General features: G+C 43.7%; 1 protein-coding gene across 1 annotated transcript in view; it reads right to left on the bottom strand.

Moving 5' to 3' along the window:
* Positions 1-23,161, bottom strand: part of GLB1 (galactosidase beta 1) — a 622,172-nt gene that overhangs the window by 133,067 nt on the left and 465,944 nt on the right. The window contains exon 12 of the mRNA XM_069613134.1: positions 22,946-23,035. Coding sequence (XP_069469235.1) covers positions 22,946-23,035 — 90 coding nt within the window. The remainder of the gene's footprint in view (positions 1-22,945; positions 23,036-23,161) is intronic.

Here is a 23,161-nt window from a genome sequence, read left to right as displayed (position 1 = left end):
CCCTACTGGGGTTGCATGGGAAGGGACCCTGAAATGAGCGTCACTGCTTTGGCGGAGGCGTGCCGCCTCCTTTACTGGGGGTGCCTCTGCCTCTACCACGTCCTCTTCTACTAGCCCTACCATACCCCTGGGTAGACTGTTGTGAGTTGGTGTTCCACTGTGTACCCTGGGTGTGGGAATAGCTATTTCCTCTATTGGAATTTTGGCCGCGGGGGCGACGAAAATTGCCGTTCCCTCTTTGGTTAGGTGGTTTTGTAGTTAACTGGCCAAGGGATTTGAGGGTGTCGAATTCCTCCTTAGCGTTTTTTAGTGCGTCCTCGACTGCCTTTCCAAACAGGAGATCACTTTCCACTGGTTTGTCTAAGAGTGCAGCTTGTGTTTCTGCTCTGAATCCCGACTGCCTCAACCAAGCATGTCTTTTGATGACAGTCCCCTCTGCTATAATTCTACCCGCATTGTCTGCGGCGTCTAAAGTTGCTTTTAAAATGCAGCCTGAGACGTTTCTTCCCTCTGCACAAATGCGAGATAGCTGGCTCTTAAGGGGTTCGGGAGCGGAATCTATTAGTGCTGCCACTTCTTCCCACTGATGGCAGTTGTAGCTGGCCAACAGTGTGGTGGAATTCGCGATTCTGGTTTGGTAGGCTGCCGTGGAAGCTACTTTTCTACCAAAACCATAGAGTTTCTTACTTTCCTTGTCGGGGGGAGCCTCCGAGGAAGATAATGGGGTTCCAGCTCTCTTGCGGGTGTTAGTTACGACTAGAGAGTCTGGCTTAAGTTGGCCTCTAATATATAGAGGGTCCGACTGGGCTGCTTTAAACAGCTTCTCTACTCTCGGGTTTACAGGTCTTGTCAGGTTTGGGTTGACAAGGGATGGTGCTATTCTGCGTTGAATAGATTTCAGGATGGGAATGGTCTGGGCTACTGTCTTCCTTTCCCCTATTAGTTCCTCCGCGAAGTCCCTCTCTTCTTGGACACCTTGTGTGTCTATGTGGAAGTGGTTAGCTGCCCGAGAGAGCAGTTCATTTAGGAGGGGCTGATTATCTATTGGGGAATCAGACACTGGGGCTTCCCTTTCGACTGGTGAGTCCATTCTGAAAATATCTGGGCTATTTTCTGGCTCATCCTCGTCTTCGTCCTCCCCGTAATAATCTGACACTGCGAGATCTTCTGGTGTCTCAAAATCCTGGCCCTCTATAAGGGAAGAGTCTCCTTGGCCTGTAGGGAAAAGGCAAGAATAGGGTTGGACCTCGAAGGGGTCTGAAGCCTTTAATGGTGTCTCGACCCGGGGCCTTTTATTTGAAGAGATAGGGTCCCTTGAACCTGAGGGAGAAGATTCCTGAGGGTTTAAAGCTAGTAGTTGGTCAGGGTGTCTTTCGAAGAAATTTGCTAAGGAGGACATCCTTGACATTACTCTGTCAATGTCCTCGCATGACCAGAGTTTTGAGCTTGGGGTGACCCTGCTGGAACTCTCTATGGACTGTCCCTGAGAAGACTTGGACGGGGAAGTCAGTTCTATTGTTGTGGGGGATTGCAAGGGTTGTTTCCTTTGTTGCTTACCCCCTTCCCCGTGGGTGGAAGTGTGTTTACCCTTTCCCTTATCTTTCGACGCCTGGCGTCGAGGATCGGAGGTGGAATCCCTGTGTTTCGAACTAGGCTTCTCCTCACTCCCAAGTGATGTACCCTTTCCCTGGGGTGCAGGCTGGGGATGGAAGGCGTGTTCGTCTCCGGACGAGTGATCTTCCGTGATGTTAATGGGCGAGGCACTATGTGCAAGTGTGGAGGCTTGCCTGACGTCGTGCGGTGACCTCGACCGCCCAGAGGACGTCCTTTCGGACCGCTCCTTCTGTGCCTCTTTCCGAGGTTTCGACGACGTCGAATCTCGGGTGGCTTTTTTGTGTTTAGCGTGTGTATGTGTAACGCTCCTGTCGCCGGGGGACTTCCCCATAGTCGCCGGGACGGACGACCTTCCGAGGCCGGGGACGTGCGTTAGGCTGTCTTTCGACGCCTTGGTGCCCTCGCCGTCCGAAAGTCCGGCGTCGCTGCCGTCGCTGAAGGTACCCTCCGCCTCCACAGCTGCTAGCTTGGCGTGGTGGGCCCAACGCTTGGTGGAGCGGTCCTTAAGAGTTTTGGTCTTAAACCTGCTACAGGCCCTGCAACCCGCCTCGGGGTGGTCTCTGGGCAGGCAAAGGTTGCACGTAGCGTGCTTATCTACCCAAGGGTATTTCTTATTACACTTGGGGCAAAACTGAAAGGGCGTACCCTCCATACACGCCTGTGGGCAGCGGGCAAGTGTATGTAGGTAAGAAGGTGTCTATAACCGAGTGTGGAAGTGTACCACCCCCCACTCTCCCTACTTGAAGGGCCGAGGCCAGCGGCCCAGGCCCGAGCCGAGGCGGAAGCCTCAAGGCCCAATCCGTCGGGTTTCGACGTTGATCTCCTCCCCGGTTCGGCGTCGAGATGCTGGTCGACGTAAGGGTGACAAAACGGGGCAAATTAGAATTAGTTTTAAGTGTAAATATGGCAAAGCCAGGGAACTCCGATGAAGTGCTTCCGACCAGAATGGCGGAAAAAAACAATCTGGGGATCCTAGACGCGTGAGGGATCATGGGTACAGTGGACGTCACACTAGGGATAGTATTACTGGCACGCCCTGTGTCGACGCCCTTTTTCGATTTTCGAAAAACAAACTGTAATACTCCGCAGCTTCCACTAGATGTCGGCCTATGCACAGCATGTGATCTAAGCAGATTCCACAAGCCTCAGAATTTATATTACTGGGTAGTTGCGTTCTGAAAGCAACCTTTCTCTTGTACTCTAGATCTTGCATCTCTGAACTGCGATACACAGCACCAAGCCAAAATCAATTTATTTGGTTGAATCTGAATTCACAGCCACCTTAGCATACCGAAAATGATTGCTGGATAAAGGCCTAGCATATAATGTATACTCACCACAAATCACTGGTGAGTCATAATTCAATCTTGGAGAGTAAGAAAGGGTGTGCGCAAATGGAGACCTGACATTTACACCATGGGCGAGTATTATGTGATTGGCTAGTAGTTTGAAACTTTAAACGTGTCACCCTAGGGACAAGATGAGTGACAGTGCAGCTGAATAAATAGAGTCTCTAAAACTAACGCATCAGACACTGTTTAGATATTTTACAACTTAAGCTAGTAAAAGATATTGCTTATTGTTGGAAACAAATTTTAAAAAATGCCTCAATTAGATTCATAATATTGAATGCAAATATGCATTTATTGCAAACAAGGGTCTTCTGGCTTACCCGATTTCAAAATAATGTGTGCAGCTGAATTATTATAGGGTAAAAATGGCATGAAGTATGTTATAATGTAGAGCACTCATTTTAAAGACATACTTCATGAGGTTTCCACACTAGTGAATTCATTTCAATAATATTTAACCAATTAGACATGAGGTCGTTCAAAATTACATGAGAAAAGTATGTTCCTGCATGCAGAAGACCAAATTTAAAATCCAAAGTAAAACTGAAACACTGGTCAATGCAAAAACCAATTTCAGTTGGATTAAAAAATGTGTAGTCAGTCAAAATGTTTTTGGACAAGCTGACGGAGGTAGAAGCCTGTCCACTTTGGTGGTCTGTTTTGTGATTTTGGGGGCACCTGGAGGAGACAGAGTCATGACTAGCCCACAACGGAAGAAGAAACTTTGATGAATAATGGAACCTTTGTCAAAAGCATCATCAAGAATGAGGAGAGTTCTACACATCTAGAAATAGGCTTGCAATTAAACTTTAATATCTGCGCTAAAGAAAGCATACAACTGCCTTCCAAATTTCAATTTCAATAAGACAGACAGTGGACCCCAGAAATGGTCAAGAATCTGCTCAGTGAGAAGGTGGATAATTACATTCTTTTTTTATTTTTTTTTATTTTATTTATTCGTGCATAATTGCATTTGCAATTTTTACAAAATTGATGCTGGTCATCTTACAAGAGCCACACAATGAAAAGAAGAATACAACAGTCAAACAGTTGAAGATCTGACAGGGGAAAATTCCTCCCCGACTACCCGCTCTTCCCTGTTAAAGGGCTTGTTCCACATCAGGGACCTCATAGTCGGTCATCATCGAAGTCTTTGAGGCAATTAATTCAAATGCACTTTCCAGGATTTTTACAGTCGCTATGGTCCATTTTGTTTTCTACCCTGACATCAGCCTGTTCCGCCACGTTATGTCTGCATCTTCTAATGTTCCCGAAAGATCTGTAAACAGGCTAGTCAGGTATGTGGCTCTTGCTTTTCTTAACTCTGGACAGTATAACAGCAGATGTTTTATCGTTTCTATTACATTCTATTTTACAGAAAGTTCCACACAAGGCATTCATCACAGCGAAACTTGAGAGCTCCCGATTGTATGTTTGTTTGTTTGTTTTATTTATTTATATTGCGCTCCAAACTCAGAGGTAGAAGGGCGCTTAAAGAAGACGGTTACATTGTGTGATGGGTACATTTACAATATACATTTACAATATACATTATGCAATTTACAGAGTTTTCAAGCATAGTTGAGCAGGTGGCAGTGTTCACAAATACTTGAGGGTGGGGGTACGTGCTACTGTTTGTTCAGAAGCCAATCAATAACGTGTTTCCTGAAGATCTGAAATGACTCAATAGTTTTAATGCTGAGTGGTAGGGTGTTCCAGAGTTGGGAGGCGAGCACTGTGAAACTAATACCTCCGGCTCTTTTTAGGGAGAATCTCGGCACTGTCAGGCATAAGGTGTTGGAAGATCTGGTGGTTCTGTTGGCGGGTTTCATGGTAAATTTGTTAGTGAGATACGGTGGGGTTAGGTGGTTTAATGCCGTATAAGTGAGACATATGGTTTTCAAATCAATTTTTTGTTGTATGGAGAGCCATTTGCACGATTTCCTCACAGTGGACATGTGCTCTTGCCTGGGAATGTTGAGTGCAACGCGTAGTGCATTATTTTGAAGTACCTGTAGTTTGTTAATTATAGATTGGTTAGCACCTAGGTACAGGCTATTGCAATAGTCCAATTTAGACTGTATGAGGGCTATGGCGAGAGTGAAGCAACTTTTAGATGATAGGAAGGGTCTGCTGTCCTAATTAGCTTGCCAGTGTAGGCTAAGGCGGTCATGTTGGTTTGTTTGGAAAGGTTAGTGTTGGCATCAAGGAAAAAGCCCAGGGTTTTCACACTTAGCAATAGGGATGGTGTGACCATCGATAATGATGTTATTGTAATTAGGGCTAAGTTTTGACAGGTTACTGGGGGAGCCGACAAGGAGGAGCTCCGTCTTCTCATCATTCAGGCATATGCCATGAGAGGCCATCCATGCCTGAATGATGGAGAAGATTTCATTAGTCTGTATTGTAGGTACCTGTGATGGTGAGGAGTATCTGGGGGTCATCTGCTTAATTGGTGTAGATGACACCCAGACGGTCCAGTTTGTCGAAGAGTGGCTTTGTAAATATGTTCTACAAAGTAGGGGAGACACAAGAGCCTTGTGGGACTCCGCATGTGATGGGGTCTACTGCGGCTGTTGTAGAGAAAACCCTCATAGTTCTGTTCGCCAAAAAGGATTGTATCCATGTGATGGTAGCAGAGGAGAAGTGAGCTGCGGTGGATAGGTGGTTGCAGAGGATTTAGTGATCGGCGAAGGCCGCTGAGAGGTCTAAGAGGAGTAGGATAGCGGCATTACCTTTGTCTTTGATTTCATCAATCTGACTATTGAGGTCAACAAGGGCAGTTTCTGTTCCGTGTTGAGGTCTGAAGCCAGATTAACATATTCCTAGCAGTTGGTTGGATTCCAGATACTCCTGAATTTGTGGCAAAGTGCAAAAACTAGTAACTAGACCAATGGAGGTACCTTCTTAATTTTCAGTGGGGGAGGAAATATGATCAAAACACAGGTGCTAAATGTTTCTCTTTTTTTAGTTAGACAAGCTTCATTATTTTGAAGAAAAATAAAATTTAAACAGTACCAATGTACGAATACATCAACAAAAATAGTATGACACAAAGGGCAAGTTTATGTTTTCTTCTTTATTGTGCATTTAGCTACTAAGCAAGTTTTAAGCACATTTAAAACAAAATACAACTATACAAATCTATGTCTTACTTACTATATCAACAAAATCACTATCTAAAAACATTCCAGACATAAAATTCATAATACAGTCACTACCTAAAATGTACTCATAATTCATAAAAACAATCCAAATAATTAGCACCAGATGTTACACCATTTGATCTCAATCAGGCTTAAAACTTCTTTCCTCATTTTATGTGTTGACACAGTTATAACAACTGATTCAGCTCCATAGACCGTACTACAAAATTGATCATATGTAATTTGGTCAAGATGGGTAACAAAGTTACATCATGTAATAACATTTTAAAGAAATGCATGATGTCAAAAGAGGTCTACTTGTTTCTACAGTTTTCCCACAAAGACGATGTAACCGATCAACTTCGGGAATTTCTTTCCAAGCCCCAATTAGTTCCATTATGGGTGTTAGGCAAGATTGTATGCAGTACCCTTTAAGAGCACTACAACATCCCTGACCTCCTGGCAATAGGAACCCAACCTTTGGTATAAGTCTGTACTACACAGTTTGGTAGCGTGTTGAGCAGCCAGGCTAAAAAGGGATAAATGTGAGCTGTAGGGGAGTTACACAGAGATTCACAGTGACACGTATTCAAATAAACACTTAGACAAATGGTTTCTTGAATAAACAAGTCAGTTAGAGTAAGCCTTCTTCAGAATGGAGCAATATAAAAGCAACACACAAATACACTCCAAAACTACACACTCTTAGTTCTAAATCAGAAGAGACGCTTTTGGGTTGGCCCACAGTCACAACCTACACCCTCAGGGGACTTCAATAGCTAGGATGCTGGGGACATTAATATCTTACTGTAGCATAGGCAGAGTTTGTATGCAGTACCCTTTGGGACCACTACACACTACTAAGACTACAGGTGTAAGCAAACCAACCTTTTGTTTAAGTCTGTACTACACAGTTTTGGTAGCGGAGCTGAGCAGCAAGGTTTATCTCAAGAGGGGAATGTGAGCAGTAATGATGTTACACAGAGGTCTACAATCAAGTGTTCAAGTAAACTCTTACACTCAAGGTTTCTTAGATAAATACTTATTAATTTATTTATCTGTCAGTTATAAAACATTCATTAGAAGGAGGCAATATAATCACACACAAACATACTTAATATTATTTCAGAATACTTTTCAAGAGGAGTAAAAGGCAAAGATTATTAGAACATGAAAGGTTACAATTATTCTTAGTGCATATACCTTGAGTTCACCAGAAGAGTCAATTAAATTCAATAGGCTAGGCGAAAGTCAATGGGCTAAAGTCTTGGATAGGATAAAAGCGGTTCTGGCAAGTAAACGGTAAAGTCTCTGCACAAGTTCTTGGAAGTAGTTTGTAAAAAGAAGAATCATATGTTGGGTCACAAGCCGATTAGGCCTGCGAGTTGCAAATGTTTCAAGCACTTTCACCGCAAGAGGTAAGTACTCTCAGTCTGATTTCACAGTACCTTACAAATGAAGAAAAAGATGCATCTGATGACTTCTGTTCCTGGCAGTTCCTGCAGATCTCGCTGTTCCTGTGCTTTAGTCGTGGGGACAAGAGGGACAACTTCGGGGGACTCCTGCACTGCACTGGGACTGATCAAAAACTTCAATTTCGGTGGATGTGAGTAAAGCACACAAACTGGTGTCCCTCTCCCTGGTTATAAGGTTTCCTCCAGCACTCTGAGGAAAATGCAACCAGCTCCGAGATAGGCATCCAGGTGACTTACTGTCGATTTCATTGGTCCCACCAACTCAAAGAGAGAAGTTGTCCTTGCAGGGCTTCTCTGCCAATGTGAACTTGGCGATTCGGACCTGCAGCAGGGCTTCATCGGGCAAACCAACGGTCCAGGAGTTGCAGCAGCTGTCCTCTTCAAGCTCTTCTTTGGTTGCTTCGTTCCAGTGGTCGACTCTGCCTTCCAAGCCAAGAGACTCGCCTTCGATTCAATTCTCTCCCATTCATTCCAGCCTAGCTGTCACTTAGCCAACAGGGTGGTTGTCCTTGCCGGACAGTCAGCCAGCCAATCACCACAGAGTGCATTTGGGTCTCCTAGGAGACTAAGCACAGAGAGTTTCGTGAACCTCCCTCACTTCCTGCCTACATCAGACACTCAGGCGTCAGAGGCGGTCTTCACTCCTGAAGCCCGCCAAAGGTGAATGAATAAAGAGACCAAACCTGGTTTGGCATGCAGAGCAAAACTCTAGAAGGACCTTTCCACAAAGAAATGGCGAAAAAAGAAGACCAAGACCTGTTTTTACAGAGTGGGCTCAGACGCCATCATGAAAAACATGGCTCCTGCGATTTAACGCAACTGGCACTTGCGGTTGGGAAAAATCATGGTAGTTTATTGTAAAACCACTGCCACCAGCCATTCTGAGAGGAAAGGGTAGCATTTGACTGCTACATGAGTATCTAGACCCAGGGGATAGTAAGTAACCCCTCCAGCACTCTATTGTAAGATAGTGTGTGCTAGGTCTAGGAATTTAAAAGACTAGTAAAGTCAATTTCACTTTACTTACTCTGGGAAACAGTAGTTTATCCCAGAGAAGGTATTTAAACCTTGGGAAAGGCTGAAAAGGTTTCCCTGTGCCATTGCACTGAGGGTGCTGTGTGACAACTGAAAAGATGATGCCTATGGAGTTGGTTAGACTCCATAACCAAAAGAAACGCAAGAGTAAAACCCATTTCAAAACACATGAGGGAGTGAGAAAAAGGGTCACACTCTCTCCAGGTAAAAAAATCAGGTCCTCAAAATCCAACAAAGTTGCTGAGGTTCTCTAAGTTGAAGGGAATTAGCACATTTATGAGAATTCTCCCTAACAAGCATTTAGAATATTCTTAGGAATTGGTCAAAGGAAAAGGTTATTAGAACAAACAAGAGATCACAAATATTCTTAAGCAGGCAAATACTTTTGGATCGCCTAAACAGTCATTCAGTAGAACAGGCTAAGCCAAAGCCAATGGGCAAAAATCTACATCAGCTGAAGCACTTCTGATAGGTAAGTAAGAAAAGTTCTTTGCACAATGTTTGAGAAGTCTTTGAAGAAAAAAGAATCGATGTAGGGCCACAAGTTGTTTAGGCTTGTGAGCAGTAGAAGATGCAAGAAACTCTACAAGAAGAAAGTTCTCTCAGACTTCACAGTACCTTTGGATTGAAGAAAAAGTGCAGCAGATGACTCCTGTTCCTGTGCAGATCTCACTGTTTCTGGGCCTCAGTCGTGGGGACAAGAGGGAGGACTTCTGGGGACTCCTGCACTGCAATGGGACGGTCACTGCTCACAACTGGCAATCTTCAAACAAGTGGCACTTCGGTGTTTCAGCTCCTCGCGACTATCGCAAATAGCAACACTATGTCTCCTGGCTGTCGAGATGGACTCTCCTTGCTTCTGGGGTCCCGCACCTCTGTTGAGGGGGCTCAGGCTCGGTCAGTCCTGCATCCTGGCTGTATGCAGGATCTCCCTGGAGCTCTTGGCCAGCTTAAAAGCTAAGCACACAATCTGATTTTCCTCTCCCTGGCTATTCGGTTTCCAGCAGCAACTCTGTGGAAATTCAACCAGCTCTGAGAAGATGTCCAGGTGGCTTACTTTGGAGTGGATTGGTCCCACCAACTCAAAGGGAGAAGTTGTCCTTGCAGGGGCTTCTCTGTCGATATGAATATGGAGTTTCAGCACAGCAGCAGGACTTCACCAGGCAAACCAACGGTCCAGGAGTTGCAGCAGGCGTATTCTTCAAGTTCTTCTTCAGTTCCTTCCTCCAATAGTCGACTCCACCTTCCAAGCCAAAAGCCCCGCCTTTTATTCAGTTCTCTCCCATTCATTCCAGCCTAGCTGTCAGTCACCCAGCAGGGTGGCTGTCCTTGCCGGACAGTCAGCCGGCCAATCACCACAGAGTGCATTTGGGTCTCCTAGGAGACTAAGCACAGGGAGTTTCGGGCACCTATCTCACTTCCTGCCCACCCCAGACACCCTGGAGTCAGAGGCGGTCTTCACTCGTGAATCCCGCCAAAGGCAAAGTGAACAGTGGGACCAAACCTGGATTGACGCGCAGAGCAAATCTCAAGAAGGACCTTTCCACAAAGAAATGGCAAAAAGACCGGGTCCATTTTGACAAAAACCCAGCCCGCGGTAAATGCACACCAAGGTAGTTAAAACAGAACCACTGCCACCAGCCATTCAGTGAGAAAAATGTAACATAAAAATGTTACATGAGAAGCCAGACAAGGGGGATACTAGGTAACCTTTCCAGCACCATATTGTAAGATAGTGTGTGCTGGGTCTAGAAAGTTACAAATGTAAGTAAAGTCAATTTCACTTTACTGCTCTTGGAAACAGTAGTTTAGCCCGGAGAAGGTATTTATACCTTTGGGAGATCTGAAATACTTCCCTGTGCCACTGCACTGAAGGTGCTGTGTGACAATGTAAAAGAGGATGCCTATGGAGTCTGTCAGACTCCACAGCCAAAAGAAACACAGAGTTCAAAATCACATTAAAATACACGAGAGATTGGGAAAAAGGGTCTCACTCTCTCCAGGTTAAAAAAATCAAGTCCTCAAAATCCAGCAAAGTTGCTGGGGGTCTCTAAGGTGGAGGGAATTAGCACATTTCTGACAATCCTCCCTAACAGAGCTCAGGGAGGTTCCCTTGCTGAGAACTGTCAGAATCTAGATATTTCAAGTCCAAAAACCCCGAGGACTGTTGAAGCCTGAGAATCATACAAAAGAAAGAGAAGCCCTGAGGACTGTTGAAGCCTGAGAATCATACAAAAGACAGAGAAGTTGCCCAAGTCGGAGAATTCTGCAAACACAGAGTGGCTGAGGAAGCCAGAGTATCATGAAAACACAGAAGCTGCTGATGACTGAGAACCGGCAGATCCTGAGAGGGGAAGTCTGAAAGAAATTCTATAATCCTCAACAGTTGAGCAGTCTAGTACTAGGAAGCTGATTGAATAAAGGAAAATGTACAGCAGACGTAGAACAAAATCTACAGGTTTCTGCATTCAAAGTCTACACGCAAAGGTAAAACTATGAAGGGTTAATATCCAATATGTATATTTGCAACACATTTTGACAAAGAAAGACCAATTGAACTTGAACTGTACGTGGCAAGGAAAGAGACAAAAAACAGATGTCCAAATACATTCTGTGACAATAACTGTCTTGCTGAACAGTGAACGTGAATAGAAGCTCATTCATCCAATTTTCAACTCGCAGGGCAATAGCAGGTTTTCAAAAATGCAAAGTCACTTTGTTTTGCAAAAATGGTGCTCTTGCAAAAACAGATCTTTCTGCATTTAGACAGATTTACAGATAAACAACTGGAAACCCTCATAAGGCCCATCTTTGCCTTAAAAAAAGAGTAGATGGATCAGGAACTGTATAGGCAAGAATAGGCTGAAGAAAGAACATTCTACCAGTAACTCATTAACAATGGCCTGGGGATTGCCCCCCATCACAGGACCCTTGTGGAGTGTGTAAACTTACTAGCAAGACTAATGAAATAGACATAGGAATGAGTAAACCTTGTGTCTAAACGTATTTACAAAGTGCAAAACGTGTTTTACCCAATTACTTGTCCTTGTGGACTTAAATATTTAGGTAAAATGTATAGAAAAATCAAAGAAATTTGTGAACAAAGAAGTTGTATTAAAAGTGAAAAAAGCTGCTGTGGATAGACATAATTTTGAGGATTTCATTTGGACCGCAGTTCAAGAAATAACCGGCAGGTTTAAGATTTAAGAGAGAAATTGAAGAAAGGTTTAGGGTGCTTTCAGACAAACTACAACATGACGCTCTACTTGGCTGACCCCAGTTGGGAGAGATTAACAGTGAGGACTAGTAGCTCCTTTGATAGTGACAAACCTATAACCAGTTTTTGCGTGCAGCACGATAATTGTTGAATTTGGTTCTAAAAAGAAAAGAAAAGCCCAAAACAAATTGTGTCCCCTTTTTTCCACACTGCACCGATACAGGGATGCATTTAGATGAGAGTAATAGGTTATACACAATCGGAACAGATTCCAACATGGTGCTCATTTTTTATGCACTTTTTCAACCCCAGGTCAGTAGACAATCACATGAGATTGTAGCACATCAGGGACTGAATTGCAACGTTACGAGTTCAGTACGACGCCCAATCTGTGGGCTGGGAACACGCACGAGGAGCCACTGCATCAGGTAATCAGAAATCAGGATCGTTCAGTGGAACGGCTCCACGTGTAGTGGATTCAGAAGGATTTACTTCCCATTCTTTGTTTTTTCAGGGTCTCCATATCAGCATACTGCTGAGGAGTTGCTTGAACCAACGAAACCCTAATCTGGTACAAAAAGTGTCCACTGTTGCCGGACTCCGTTTTCATCAGTCTATGGAGGTGAGTTGTCAAACAATATGTAAAAAGGGGACTCTTCTGTCTTTTTCGTTTGTCTTGGGTCTACGAGCACACATATCTGTGTCTACAGATGGCAGAAATGTACATTATGCTGAAAGTCAAGCGGTGATAACAGTGAACTTATCAACCTAATTATAAGGTAACTAACATGCGAAAACAGTTCACAAACTGAGCCAAGCCTGTATTGCATTAACAGCAGCTCTTGTATTTTGGACTCTTGCAGATTGGGCTTGCTATTGAAGCAATCGCGAACAGGTATTCCTGTGCCAACATAACGAAAAACACTAAGACATTGTCTTCTCCTGAAGAATGTTCAGCATTAGCAGCACACGAACAGAAACATGACATGTTGAGTGGCTGTTGGAATAAATCATATGAAACAAGAAATAGAGGATGATTATTGAAGAGTGTTTTTTGTTGCTGTTATTTCGTGGAACAACATGAATATGTTGTTTAGGTGTTTCAAAGGTGTGCCAAATCATTAGATGTGGTGACTTCTCACAGAGGGGGTGCCCCTTCCCATGAAGCCAGGGAGGAGAGACTGCTACCTCATAGTCCCCTGGGGGTGGTACTCAGTGGGAGGTCCTCACTGGGAGAGACTTCCCCTCTGGGAACAGGGATGATCATCTAAGGGAAACGCAATACACTCCAGTACCCTTCACCTAACCCTCCTTTACCTTGCTATCCCAAGTACATGTGTCATGTACATAATAACAAATGTACTGGGACGATGAACAGTCAAACCAAGGGAGATCTATAGTAAAGGCACTGAGACTAAGAGTTACATCTACCTTAGAGAGAACTCTCATGGAAATACTGGGATGAGGAGGAAGTGCAGAGGTATGAAGAGCACTCCTCAAAACACAATTAAGCAGTCTAGTGTTTCATGAATTCCTATTGGCCAAGGCCAATACAAAATAGTAGAGGGAAAACCAGGAAGCGAGAAAGAAGCCTTCCCTGGAGGAACCGCAGGCGTGGCAAACTCTCGAGCTGTCGGCGTCCAGAAGGGGCTGCAGAACCAGGGTTTACTGGGACTATGGAGGTGCTCCCAATCAGTCCAATGTGGAAGGAGCGTCCGGCCAGAGGTAGAAATAGCAGTACAGGTGGGCAAAGCCAAGGGACAGCACGGTCAAGAGGAGACGCGCTCACTGTCAAGAACTGAACGCTGCAGAGCCACTGAAGCAAGTCGGAGAAGGGGAGAAGACCGCGGAAGCCCGTAATCGAAGTCCAAAGACCCTGAGACTGACCAAAACCTACCAGGAAAGACCCTAAAAGGTGCAGGGGTGACCGGGACAGTTGGTAGGAGCTGAAGGGAGCAGTGGAATACCCTGACCATCCAATCAGGGAGTGAAAGAAAACTCTTGGCAACAAAGCTAATTTCCTGAACACCCAAGAAAGAAAGCAAGAAAGACGGGTCTGGGGCCTGCATCCAACAACGAAGATCCCCAATCAGTCATCTACATAGTCGCAGTAATTGGCAGGATAGTGAATCAGAAAGGAAATCGGGTCTAGGACATGTAACCACCTCAGAAGAGTAAGTCACAATACCTGGCAGGATAGTAAACCAGGTCTTGGGAATCAGGAGAATAAAACCATACGGGTCAGAACCCGTATCTACAAAAGTGAGAGAAGGCCAGGGGAAGAGAGACATTCCCCTGGCGTTGGGGTCCGTGGAGAAAGCCTGGAAACAGGCCAGAGGAATGGAATCATTCTCCTGGCATTGTGAAAACACATAGCAAGATATCTGAGAAGAGAGGCATTCTCCAGGAACCCAATAGTGAAGAAACAACTATTGGAAATACTTGTATTTATATAAATTTGTTTACAGTTCTAAAAGAACTAACATTGTTTACCAATTATTAAACCATTTCATAAAATCATTTCATAAAAGGTTTCACACATTAGTGTATTTCAAGTAACAAGACATGTACTAAACCGCCTAAAAACCCCAGATACTCTATAAAAACTCGAATGATACTCTTCCATTAAGTGAAATCGGTTTAAACTCAATTCCAAATCAATTATTTACTAAACGTTTCATATTTCATCACTTAAAGTTCAGCATATCTATATCACTAAAAGTCATATCAAAATCAGGTTTAAAAAATTACCAAAAATCTCCCTACTTGGTTGAACATCTGGCTTTTCATTCCCCCATATTTACGACTCTCTTGTTATCACTAAGCTAACTTTAAACTTTGCTACACCCGATGTCATACCCAATAAAGTGCAATAAGCAATGACTCCAGTTCACAATTCAAACAACAGATCCAAAAAGTCTCAAACTTAATCCTGTCAGATTTGTCCAACGTGCTCATATATACAGAATCCAATGGCCTGCACTCGGCTAGCACATGTTTTGCCGATTGCAGATGGTTGGGTAGTTGACACAATCAACAGAATCTCATATCCCGAAGAATACCCAACCTCGTACCTTGAAGTGTAAGTAAAGGGAGTTGATTTTCACGCAGTCTCAACATGACGTTTGTTACTGCTGGACTCGAGCTCTGCAACAGGTACCACTCTGTTTTTAGATATCGATGGGATACCAGTGCCACTGCATTATAGTTATGTAGGTTGTATAAATGTTGGAGGTTTTTATTCCAATCCAATACGTTTGCCTTCCTGTGCATTGAAACTTTAATTTCCTCAAAGTTACTCCAAGAGTTCGGCTGGGTCTACCAATTTATGTTGCTAAAAAAGTCCAGATTTAAAACTTCAAAATTGTTCCCACGCCCTGCCCCTTCCAACCCATAGTTGAATGCCAATTCATTCAAATGGGGGCATTCTGGTGATGTTCTAGACTTAATGTACAAATCCCCCTCTTCTTAAGCAACTGGGTGCTTAGGGATACAATGCCCAGCTCCAAGCACAAGTACTCCATTGAGGTAGATGGTAGTAGGCTGAATACCTTCCACCAAAACAGTCCCTCCAGCTGATTTAGCCAACCCACATCCCTCATGAACAATGCCTCCAGCCAATATAATACCTTGGGGCAGAAGCATTGCTTGTAGAGTATTAGTATATCCTCTATTGTGTAACCAGCTGTCTTCTTTGCAAACACAAAAGTGCCACCAATTGCAGAGCTTTTCTTATTTTAGTGATCTTTATAAGTTGATAGCTGTCATCATTGCTCATCTCTAGCCCCAGATACATGTAACTATCAACGCACTCTATTCTACCTAGTGTAGTCATCATGGCCAATTTATGAACCTTTTTGCCAGTGATCAGCATGCTTTTTGTTTTTAATACGTTGTTGACCAACTTTTTCTCCAGTGCATAACTACACAACTCATTTTACATGCCTTTCATTCCACTGTAGGTATGATCTAGAACTAGGTCATCAGTATAAAGCATACTGGCCACGTGCTGTGGCCCAATTTAGGGGGACAATTAAATTTAATTAATAGCGGAGGGGGCAGGTCAGTCCGATAAAGATTGAACAGCAGGGGAGCCAGCACATAACCTTGCTCAACTCCGCTGCCCATAGAAATCGATCGACATTCTCCCCTCTGCCCCATTGTCAAGGCGCACCTGCGATGCAGTATTTCTATGCAGGAACTACAATGCATACACCAACCAAGCCGAGCAACCCATCTCTTTCAATTTCTGCCACAGTAACTCTCGATCAACGTGATTGAATGCTACCTTGAAGTCCATGAATGTCACATACAATGGAGGCTTGTTTTTCCCAGTGGCTGCCTTCAGTAATCCATTGAGCAGTCTGATGTTGTGTGTTGTAGATGAACTGGTGCGAAATCCCGTCTGAGATTTGTGAAAAACCTCCTTTGTCTTTGCCCATCCCTGTAATGTCTAACAGGAATGTCCAAAAGAGTTTACCTGTGATGTCCAACATGGAGCGCAGTCTGTAGCTGTCCGGGATGTTCCTGTCTCCTTTCATGAAGACCGGGACACGTAAAGACTGTCTCCATGAGGACGGCACACAATTAAGCAATAAGCCCCAACCGGCATGGGGCATTAACGAGTCAGCTAAAGCCCCAGGGCCCATAGTTACAACGAAGGCACCGGGGCTTTACCAACTCAGTAATACCCATGCAGCGAGGGTCTTATTGCTATTAGTACCCCAGCCCACAAGACCGGGGTACTAATAGCATTGTTTTTTCTGTTCTGAAACGCTCCCGCGTGTCGGAACAGAAAAAAAAAAATAATAATCAACAAAAATCGCCTCCGGGGAAGGGAAGAGTCATTGCAGCCATTTAAAGTGTATTGAACAAGGTAAACAATTAAAATGGGCGCCAGGGAAAGGGAGAAGGGACTAGTCCCTTCTCCCTTTCCATGGCGGCCATTGAAAAAAATATTTAAAAAGTAAACAAAAAAATGGCCGCCATGGAAAAGAAGGAAGGGACTAGGTTTAATCCCTTCTTCCTTTCCATGACGGCCTGTCGCAGATCGGGAGTGGACATGCTGGGGACAGAAGTGTTCCCATCCCGTCCACTCCCAAAATGGAGCAAAAATAAGGTAAGTGGGGTTGGGAGAGGGCAGGGAGGGGATTGTTTGGTTTGGGGCTGTGCGGGGAGGAAAAACACTTACCCGAAACCCCCAGCGGGGAACGATGGCAGCCTCCAGCCTTGTGGTGGCTCCGAGCGGGAATTACCCCGTTCCGAGCCTCTTCATTGGCTGAGAGGCTGCCGAATCCCATCAACCCCCCAGCACCTGCCAGGGGGAAGAAGGAACGTAGTGGGGAGAAGTATTCCAGGGATTCTCGGTCAGGTAATGCCCCAACAAGGGCCAATGAGATTGCTTGTTACAATCTCATTGTCCCTCGCCGGGTACTACTGGTCAATACAAACTCTCCCGAACTGTACAAGCAAAATGTCCGCCCACGACTGTCACTTTTTTAACAACCAGATTAGCTAGCCCATTTGGACCTGGGTCTATGGAATTTTTCAACTTCTTAACTGAGATCAGCAAAGTCTTGTGCGTCAACCCAATAGGCCAAGGCACTCCTAGATTAGATTAAGCCCACTTGTTTTCCTCAATCACTTCGAATTTTTTCAAATGGCTAAGCCAGGCTTCTTCTTTGATTGGGTCTATAATCTCCTTAACCCCTGTGCCCTTGGCTTGCGATAAAATGTTCCATGTTGTACGGGTGTTTCTCCCATGCAGCACCATTAACATTCTCTGCCATTGCGCATTATTTAATCCAAAACCTCCAGCCTCTAAGTCAATTCTGATACCTAGATTTCTCAGTTCTCACTCTAGCTAATTTTATCTCCAACAGTTCCTCTGAATTTCTCACCATTCTTACTGCACTTCTTAATTTGCTTTTCGCGTCACGGATCGTGGCATTGACAATATTCAGATGTCTTATCTGAGACTAATGCACTTTCTCTTACATGCTCCAGAACCATCTGCAACCCGATTTAACCACTCGTCAAATTCATCGGGGGTAAAGGAGGTCATTACATACATTTCATACTGGGCTGCAGACCATACTACTCCCGTAACCTTGTTTACATTTTTAATTGAGCGTTATATGCAATTTCTCTGTAGTGTTTCCTCAACAGCCAATGCCACAGCTATAGTTAAACCACCGAAGCTCAGTCTTTGCTAGTCAATAGCAAAGCCTTTAAAACAATCCCTGCCCTGCTCACCCACACGTATCACTATGGGCTCGGGACTCCCTTAGTCCATGGCAAGTAAGGCTGGGTGCAGCAGGAGGCGTGCAGGTGGAGAGGGCACCACACCAGTTTTTACCTTAGTTGTCCAACAAGAGGATTTCTCCCATCATCGACCTCATCCCTCTCACCCAAACACATTGCTCGGGACACTTCACACATGCGATTTGCGCACAGTGTCTGTTCATATAGTGAAATACTTAAAGTAACAGCTCCTCCAAATCCTCTGCATCCTTACTTCTTGTAGCTGTAACCTTTTACGAGAACAAAATGCTGGCTCCTTGCAACACCAAATATTTTTCTCAGGACACTTCACGCCTGGAATGTTGGTGTTGGAATTGAAACTTTACTGCTTTACAAACTGAGACATTGTGTTGTGCCTTGGAGAGGGATTGAGACCTGGGGTAGGGAGTCATTCTTTCAGGTAAAGATCCCACCTAAACACTGGAACTGTGATCTGTCATCCAGAAGAAGGGAGCCATTGTTCTGGACCAAGAAGATCCACTATTTCATTAGTTAAGTAAGGGACAGAAGTAGGTTTTGAAACAGGATGGTGGACTCTTGATTTACGTTGGCATCCTGACCGATTCCTTAGTATTTTAGTTGAGGCAGGGACACCCTTCTTGCGAGTTAGGGAGTGGTAGGTGTTCCCTTTAATTTTCTGGTAAAATAAACGTTTATGCCAACCACTATGCCACCTGTGTGCCAGTCTCCTCCTTCTGCACCCTTACAAAGGTCAATGAGTTTGGACACTACGTTTGGAGTGTGTCAATAATAATTGTGGTTGTATTAAGTGTGAGGGAACAAATGGGTGATGAAAGAATGCCATCACAGAGTTCCTAGAAATTGCGTGGGACCACTGTCTATATTGATGTAAATATAGAAAGCGTTGATAAATATGGAGATTTTTCAGATGGTTGATTAGGATTAAGGAGACGGGACAATATGTTTGTCAGTTTTAACATGTATTAATGAAAATATATGTTTGTATTCTTAAATGTGTAACTAGTTATTCACACGCTCTGAATCAGCTTTAGTTAAATTTGCAGGATTACAGGGACGCCTAAAGTAGACCATTAAGCGGTGGGGGGGGGGGAAATAACATAGGCCTAAAGAGCATAAACTGAAAAGTGATTAAGTAAATCTAAATGAAAATGAGAAATGTATACTGATGTAGGAGAAATAGGCCTTGTGTTGATCAGTGTAGCTTAGACTCCATTTTGAATCGTATGCTTGCTGTCAGAACCAAACGTACACTAAAGTAGCATTATACTATACTCTCTCACTTGCTTTCTGCATTGATTCATGCTGAAGATTGAGCAGTTGATGTTGCAAACTCGATTTCAGAAGTTGCCTAATAGTGCAGTGTTGTGCAGACAAGGATGGATGAAGTAAACTCATTTTCAACCTGAAATGTAGTCCAGAATTCGTAGCAAGAGGCTCATTGACATCCACTTCAGAGTAAGTGTTCACATGAAGTTTCTCTGTCTCCAGTCCTCATCTGCCATATTAACATCCAGAACGACATCATCTTTGTAATATGGTTAACACGAAAGCACTTTGAATTATCAGAATCTACAGTAAGTGGTGTTAAATGCAAAGAATGTGATCATTGTATGGATCTCATTTAGAAGCGATAAATCACTGTTTCAAAGAAATCTAAGACAAGTAGTCATGCAAAAACCTACAGACAATTCCTTTTTTAACACTACAATCAAACAGTAAATGCTATGAGACCAGATGAGGCAATGGTATCAACTGGTAAATAAGTATACTAATATGTACACAAAAATCTAAGTCAATAGACACAAAAGAGACAATATCAGAATACCACTGGTGTGAAGATTTTTGGAAACTATAGCCAACTGATGGCATAAGAGAACATGCAGGCCACAGGGTCCACAGAAGGAAAAGAAATACTGGCAGATTGTATGTTTTTTTATTTATTTTTAAAATCAAAATTACAAAGGTGTACTCGATTTTATGGCCAAAACCGAGCACAGTGATTTTTGTTCATATGGAGAGCAGTGGAAGTGGTCAGTAATGTAAGGATCACAACTGAATTTAGTTTTCTCAAGGATTGACATTTTATTTTAAACAAAACCAACCCTAACTAAACCTATTCTATCAGGGGATTCCCTACATAATCTACGATCTAAGGGAAAACCTCCTAGCATACACATACAAGTTCAAAAGAAACAAAAATTCACTCAAACAGAAATCCACGGGCAACGGTTTCTTCTTCGTTGGATGAAAATCTTACCTTTCAAAGTTCCACAAAGAAAACAGCACCAATCGTAAACCTGGATAATTTTCAAAACAAAAAGTACCACCTCTACTTTGATAACTTTACTTTTGTAACTTCTGCAGCATCTTGAATGCAATTTGCCAGGATGCGTCTGTTAAAGGAGTTGCTCTCTCCGTGGCAACTTCCTCCTGCCAATGTAGGCTTCTTTGCCTCACAGACTGCTTCCACTTCAACTTCATAGAAATGCAAATGTGACAAAATTCTAGACAACCACAGTTCTTCTACTTCTGCTGCGACTTGATAGTGTGGAAATGTGTTAAGCAACTTTAACAAGACTCTTCGACCTCTACAGGTTAGCAAGGCACTCTTCTTTCCACTATTACAAGAAAGGGCAGCCTCTTTGCCTCTACTCAAAGTCTTGTAGCTACTACAAAATCTGTTTTAGCTTCGAACTGCCACAGTTTCAGCTTCACAGATTCTTGATTAGTTCTTCTTACAAGTACCCAGCTCTCTTCCCCAGTTTCACATGCACCTTCGTTCACATGCACCTTCTGGTCTCCAGCGTTTAACCCCAAAACTGCAATGCCACTCTCCCAGCCTTATATAACTTTTTCACCCTTGTATCAGCAGACTCTGGGGTTGCATCAGCTTCAAAAACTTCAAGACGAGGTTCATTTCTTAATTGGGCTAGTTTCCCCTTTGGGAAGGTTCTGTGTACTGTCGTGGCTAGTGCGTGTTCTACTTGTGAGTTCAACAACTTCTACAACAATTAAATGTTTGTTTAGAATGTTACAAGAGTCAGCATTCACTTCAAAATCAGATTTTGGGCTTACGCAATTTCTCTTCGATGGTAAACTCCAACTTGGTACTTGTGTTCCCTTTCATTCAGACTGTGCTCCTCTTTGACAATGATCGGGAAACACAATACTTAATTCGCGGCCTCTCTGAAGTTAAATATTCTAGCAACTGTTTAGGAAAGTTTGCTAAAACTTATTAAACCATTACTGCTACCGTCCTCCCTTTAATAGGAGACATGTAGCCTCTCTGGTCCATGATTTTTAATATACAAATGGGAAAAGAAACACTTGTCACACTCGAGCACTTTAGCTATTGCAGAATAAGCGCGTGATACATTTCCCTTTGTTCATAAAGATTTCCCACAACTACGAACGATTTCACTCGGTTTACTTTCTACGCAAGTGAGTTTCAGCTGGTTACAGTTAACAGCAACGACTTTCTGATGCTTTGGAGTATGGCACCTCATTTCCCGGCTCCAGAGTTGCAGCTGCTGCGCGCTGCTTCCACCTCCCGACTTCAGCATGAGTGTTTCAGATCTGGCCTTGTTAATAGAGAGTCTACCTTTCGGCAGCTTCCCTCAGCTTGCGTCTGCACACAGGCCTCGGGAAAAACACATGACTTCAGCTCTGCATTCAAGTCAATTAGGCACACCTGTAAAGACTGCCAGCTTCTCTCAGTCTCTTCCAGTGCAGCCACAGCCAAACAAGGTTTGTGAGCACAGGACCAGCTCTGAGCATGCAGGTCAAATCTGCTCTTCCTTCGCTCCCGCGTCCCTTTTGTGGACACACTTCATAGTGAACTGCCAGCCTCACGCTCTGCTTCTTCATCTGCTACTGCTATCGACCTTCCCAGCTCCTGCTCCAGCTTCTTTCTACTGCCCCTTTCTGCTGCAGCCTTTTATGCCTCTACGGTGAGGCAATGTACTTCAGGTGCAGGCCCTTAGAATTAATTGCCTGACCCTGCCAAAAGGTGGTTAGCCCTGCCTGTCCTTCACCTCTACATGCCTCCTCAGCGATCTTCTTTGTCACAGTCCATGAGGGATTCTGGGTCTTTTTAGGGAAATTCAGCTTTCCTAATTTTTCATTACTGTTAACAAGGATTTTTATTACCTTGATATTGTTGGAAGAGAGATGGTGGATATAGATAGGAGATGTAACATTCTCCTATCTGTAGTATACCTTTGATATTGGGGAGGACATTTAGGGATAACAGAGATGTTCTGAGGATGTGACAGAAACTTTTTAACCACAGATTTTATTCATTTAGGCTTAAACATAGAAGGAAATTCATGACAACAGTTGATAACCTCTCTTGGAATAGTAAGAGTATCTGAGAAAAAATACCATGTCTCACCCTGCAGAATTTCCCCAGTACCCTGGACCTTGTTTCCACTCAGGTGATCCTCCTGCAGTACACCACTCAAAGGATTGGGATCAGAAAGCATCTGTCCTCCCCTGGCCACCTGGGAGGAGACTCTGGGCAGGGCTCGGGTGTCTCTGGGGCACAGGATTCTCCACAGCAGTCACTGCCTCCAATGCAGTAACAGCAAAATTATCAATTCAACAAGTTTCATGTGAAAACTTCTCTGGTACCTGAAAAACATCTACAAAGAAAGAATGCCAAACCTGCCCCAAATTCTACTAGAATTCATTACCGTTGCCATGCTTCAAATTTATTGTAGAACATAAATAGGAAGGTATCCTTTTTGAGCAGGCCATCTTACATTTTTCGTACAGCAGGCTGGATGGTGACTATGGTTTTAACACATGACAATGTCCTACCTGTGATACTTGATCAAATGTTAGAGGATAAATGCTTTTTACTGGTCCAACTTCACAGAGCGTGTCTAAAGCCTCGACCACTGTGCATGTCTGCAAATAAACAATTGTACAGATTCATCAGTACAACAGACCACCAATTGAAACAAACACACAAAATTATACATGTGTACAAGTGTACTGAACAGCTTGCGAATACATTACTTACCTGCAACACTA

Source organism: Ambystoma mexicanum, chromosome 5p (genome assembly GCF_040938575.1).
Source record: "Ambystoma mexicanum isolate Mex_15411 chromosome 5p, UKY_AmexF1_1, whole genome shotgun sequence".
Taxonomy (NCBI): Eukaryota; Metazoa; Chordata; class Amphibia; order Caudata; family Ambystomatidae; genus Ambystoma; species Ambystoma mexicanum.
Note: the sequence above shows the minus strand (reverse complement) of the source record. Positions and strands in the feature narration are given on the sequence as shown.